Source organism: Fonticula alba (assembly GCF_000388065.1).
Source record: "Fonticula alba strain ATCC 38817 unplaced genomic scaffold supercont2.1, whole genome shotgun sequence".
Taxonomy (NCBI): Eukaryota; order Rotosphaerida; family Fonticulaceae; genus Fonticula; species Fonticula alba.
In genome coordinates this window covers 596797-601649 of record NW_009242971.1, presented here as the reverse complement: position 1 = coordinate 601649, position 4853 = coordinate 596797, and the positions used below count along the sequence as shown (strand labels likewise).

Here is a 4853-nt window from a genome sequence, read left to right as displayed (position 1 = left end):
GGGGGAGGGGGGGGGGACATTGGCGGAGACGGGAACACCCGCCGTTGCGGCGCCGGCACGAGCAGGAGGGCTGGTCAGGGGGGAGGCCAGGCGAGGAGAGGCGAGGCGGAAAAAGGAAAGGAAGCGAGCGAGAAGAAACAAGCACAGCAAGTCTCGCACCCATTCAGCACGATGGGCATGACCATCGGCACGGTGACCGGGCCCAGATCCGGGCGGATGGCCACCACATAGCGCAGGCCGAGGTAGGCCCCGAGGCGCACATGCCAGCTGTCACGACCAGCATCATCGCCAGGGGCCACAGAGGGCGCCACTTGCCCCACCAGCGACGATTGCTCGGAGATGACGGACACCGCATGCCAGACACGCGACACGGTCCCGACGCCGGCCACGCTGACCAGCGCCCCGAGGGCTTGGGCCGCGGTCTCGCGGACCGGGGCCACGGCCCGCTCGGCCTCCACATAGTCCGCGAAGCGGTCCAAGACCAGCAGACACAGCAGGCGGATGGCCGCGTCGTCCAGGTGCTCGGAGTGCACGCGCGACAGGGCCCCAAGCGAGGGCGCGGCCCCGGCCTCGGCCTGGGTCCCATGGGGAAGCCCCAGCCCGGCGCCGTGGGCTTTGAGCAGCTCGCGCAGGCCGATCGACGCCCCATGGCGGACCTCCCACGACTGGTCGAACAGATCGTGGCACAGGATTTCGAAGAACTCGGCAAAGGGCCACTCCGAGCCGAAGGGATCGTGCTCAAGCCCGGCCGCCGGGCCGGCTGCGCCGTCCGGCCCGAGGGGGGTCTCCTCCTGGCCGATGGTCGAGGAGAGGTCGCCACCGGCTCCGGCCATGGCGTCGGTGACCTGGACGGCCACGGTGCCCGAGGCACTGGCCGAGGCCGCCTGCCGGGACTTGGTTCGCTCGGCCAGACGCTGGCGTTGGCGCTCGCGTGCGCTCAACTGCGCCGTGCCTCGGAGGACCCCCTCCACGGCGCCCTCATTCGAGGAGGCGTCCTCGGCTTTGACGGCGGCGGCGGCGGCCGCCGCCGCCGCGCCGAGCTTCGCCTGTGCCAGCAGGTCTCGGTCGCGAATCAGCCGCCGGTCAAAGATGAGCTCGGTCACGTTGGGATCCGCGCCCAGGGCCGCGGCATCGCACAAGTTCAGCCGGATGAGCTGCTGGCGCTGGACGGCCAGGCGCTCGCGCGAATTCAACCGCGACCAGTCAACCTCATACTCGACGCCGGAGGAGCTGCCCAGGGCCTGGCCATGGCGAAGGACCCGGGCAAAGTCGAAGGTCCGGAAGTTCAGCCGCTGAATGGACGCCCCGGACTCGGCCTCCTCGTCGACATCGGGATCGGACTTGATGGGGGCAGGGCCGTCGGTGGTGTCAGCGGCCGAACCGGCCGAGGCGGTCAAGATGGCCGCCGACGCATGGTCAGCCTCGTCGTCCGATTCGCCATCCGCCAGCACGGTGGCCGAGTAGGGCAGCGTCGTGGCCGGAGCCGCGCCGGTCGACGCGCCCTCCGGGACCCGGCTGTCAGCCAGCGAGGCGGCTTGCGAGGCGGCCAGCGACTCCTGGATGACGCGGGCGGCCGCGCGGCGCCGGCGCATGGCCAGTGGCTGGGCGGCCGGCGCCTGGGGCACGGCACTGGCCACCTCGGCCAGGGCCAGCCCGGCTGCAATGCGTGCATCCCACTGGGGGGATCGCAGAAGGGGGTGAAGCTGGGGGGGGCGGGTTCGAGAGCCGGAGGAAGAAAAGCAACAAGAAGGGGGCACGCCGGCAAGAAGGGAGCCGGGTCAGTCCAAAGCCAGAGCCGGGCCAAGACCGGGGCAAGGTGAGGGAAGGGAAGAGGCCGCGACGCGCGGAGATGCACGCACCCGGCGAATGAGGTAGCGCAGCTCGTGCGGGTGGCGACGCTGGACCTCGCCAAGCTGGCGTGCGGCCGCACGTCGGACGGCCGGCGTGGAGCGCTGGTCTTCCAGCAGGTGGAAGAGACGTTCGAGCCTAGAAGCCCCGGCGGGGGTCAGTACAGATGAGAAGCAAGCAGCACCCAGATGCTGACAGGGGGAGAGATTGCGAGAGGGCGGGGACCGGGAGGGAGGAGGGTCGGTGCCAGTGTGTGTGTGTGTGTGTGCGCACTTTGACGACATGGCTGTGGTGGCCGACCGGAGGTCAAGGAGCGGAGACTGAGAGAGGGAGAGGCGGGAGGGGAGAAGGACGCAGCCCGGCAGCGAGGGGCACAGGAAGGGGGGCGGTGCCGGGCGCGAGGGAAAAGAACGATCGACGCCGGGTCGGGGGAAGCGGAGGCAATCTCAAGCAGGCAAGGTGGGGCTGGACATGCGCGGCAAGGGGAAAGGAGCACGAAAAAAAAGCGGGGGGGGGGGGGGGGGAATGGATGAATGCCCCCACCTTCGGGGATTTCCAACGAGAGCCCTCCATTTATAGGAAGTCACCTCCAGGGGGGGGGGGGGGGGGGCTCCTTCCCCTCTCTCCTTGCCTCCCTCCAGCGGGTTCATTTTCCGCGCTCCAGACGGCCCCGAGGGAAGCCGGTCGATCCTGGCTCCGGGGGTAGAGACTAGACCACGCATGGGAGGCCCCCGGTGCCTCTCGTCAGTCCCCTCTCTCCTTGCCTCCCTCCAGCGGGTTCATTTTCCGCGCTCCAGACGGCCCCGAGGGAAGCCGGTCGATCCTGGCTCCGGGGGTAGAGACTAGACCACGCATGGGAGGCCCCCGGTGCCTCTCGTCAGCGCCGAGCAACTCCCTCCCTGCCGGCCGGCCGCGAGCAGGAGGGCGGAAACATGCAACCCCGGCCGCCGCCGCCGCTGCCGCCGCCGCTCGCCCAAGGTCCCGGCCATCCACGACCGCCGTTGCAACCAGAGTGTCCCTTGCACCCGGCAGACATGGGCAGTCTCCACCGGCCGGCGTCTCGGTGGCCGTTTTGAATGTCAGCATGTAGATCGGAAGAGCACACGTGGCAACCCCGGCCGCCGCCGCCGCTGCCGCCGCCGCTCGCCCAAGGTCCCGGCCATCCACGACCGCCGTTGCAACCAGAGTGTCCCTTGCACCCGGCAGACATGGGCAGTCTCCACCGGCCGGCGTCTCGGTGGCCGTTTTGAATGTCAGCATGTGTGAATGGCCGCGCGCGCACATGAATCCACCCGAGGGCGCCACCGTTTCGATGGGACGCGCCGGCAGGCCGCTAACAGGGTGAAGGGTCGGCAGGGGCGAGATCGATCAGAGCCTCGGGCAGTTCTCCAACAGCAGACCACCAGCCGGCGGTACAGATGAGCGAGCCGACCGGTGGCAGCATGCAGCGCCCGCGGCGCTGAAGACCAAAGGCCGAGCCATATGCCGATGTATGTCCATGTGCCAACCCCACTCCCGCACTTTGGCGGGAGAGGGTCCAATGGTATTCCCCTTAACTGCCCCGGATCCAACGCCGCTTTCGTCCAGGCAACGACCGCCTCCGGGTGTTAGCCAGCCCTCGGGGGCGGGAGGGGTCAAAATTCGCTTTTAGATCGGCTGCTACCCTGGCGCAGAGGGGTCCCGAGCATTTTCCCCTTTCTTTTTTTTTTTTTTTCACTTTTCGCGCCCACCCCCGGGTCCGCGACACGCATCGGGGGGTTCGGGGCCGCCGCTTGTCCCGAGGCAGCCCCGCCCGGTCGCCAGCTGGACCAGCGAGCCCCGGTGACCCCCCCCCCCCCCTCGGCCCCGATGCCTGCCCCCGCTTCGGCCGCGCTCGGGGCACCGCTCACCGGCCACCCGGGGCGTCGGACCACCCTGGCGCTGCTCGTCAATGCCCTCTGCCTGCCCGAAACATGGACGACGATGGGACGCGCGCCGCGGGCCGGTCTCCGGCGCCACATTCGGTCGGGTGGCAGTTGAAGCCACGCCTAGCACTGGATTTCAGGCGCGCATCTTTTCGCCCCCCTCCCCCCCTCCCCCCTGGACATGGGCGAGGCCAACTCCGGTGCTCGCGTTGCCCGCGCTCTCCTCTAAGGCCCCCGCCCCGGGTGGTGGTGGTGGTCCTGTGGTGGAAAGGATAAATCGCCCGGGTGGTTGACATGGCCGGAATTCGCCCCGCAGGACCATCGGCCGCGTCTGGGAGCGGGGCGCCTGGAGGCGCCCGGCGTGTGGCGTCCAAAATTGCGCGAAACTTCCCCCTCCCCTGGAGGCCATCCCGAGCCCGGACGTCGGCCGGCCTGCTCCCCGGGTTTCCCACCCGGCCCAGACAAGCTGGACAAGGTCCTGACTGTCCCCGACCTCGCGACCGCCCTTGGGAGTGGCCCCAACAAGCGTGAAAGTAAGCCGCCCCCCCCCCCCCCCCCGCCTCCCTGTCTGCCGCGGTCCTGGCGCTGGACCAACCCCCTGTGGGCGTCGGTCGAGCTCCAGGGCACCACCCGGACGCGAAGGCGTCGTTGCCTGTGGCTTTCGGCCGGGCGGGACTTCGTGGTCGCGGTGGTGTGGCTCGGGAAAGCACCCCAAGCCCGAGGGGGGCAGGTAGCCTAGGCTGATCCGCGCGGTGTGTGCGCGCGCGCGCGTGCGCGCGCGTTCGGTCGCGGCCCGGCTAGTGCCCTGCCCCCAAGGCCGTGTCTTCCCCGCTGGAGAGTGCACGCTCTGCCCGGCCCCCCCTTCCCCTGCCCGGGCGTGAACCGGACATACGCGGGGTTCTCCCTGGGGGCCACTCGAGAGGCTTGAGAGGGAGACACGGCCACCGTCACGCCAGGTCGACCAAATCCCAGTGCCATGGCGTGACCATGCACCCGGAGCTCCCTCGTTAATTCCCTCCCCCCGCCCCACACCTGGCTAGAGCTACTGCGGGTGAACATGCGCGAGCCCGCAGGGCGGGCGGGCGCGGAGGGGGGGGGGGG

General features: G+C 70.0%; 1 protein-coding gene across 1 annotated transcript in view; it reads right to left on the bottom strand.

The window, feature by feature from the left end:
* H696_00128 (hypothetical protein) overlaps window positions 1-2235 on the bottom strand; it is a gene marked incomplete at its 3' end in the record, with an annotated part of 3108 nt that extends 873 nt beyond the window's left edge. Inside the window, exons 1-3 of the mRNA XM_009493962.1 lie at window positions 2122-2235; window positions 1860-1986; window positions 160-1703 (exon numbers count right to left, since the gene is read on the bottom strand). Coding sequence (XP_009492237.1) covers window positions 160-1703; window positions 1860-1986; window positions 2122-2132 — 1682 coding nt within the window. The 5' untranslated portion in view covers window positions 2133-2235. The remainder of the gene's footprint in view (window positions 1-159; window positions 1704-1859; window positions 1987-2121) is intronic.
* Window positions 2236-4853: the final 2618 nt, after the last annotated feature.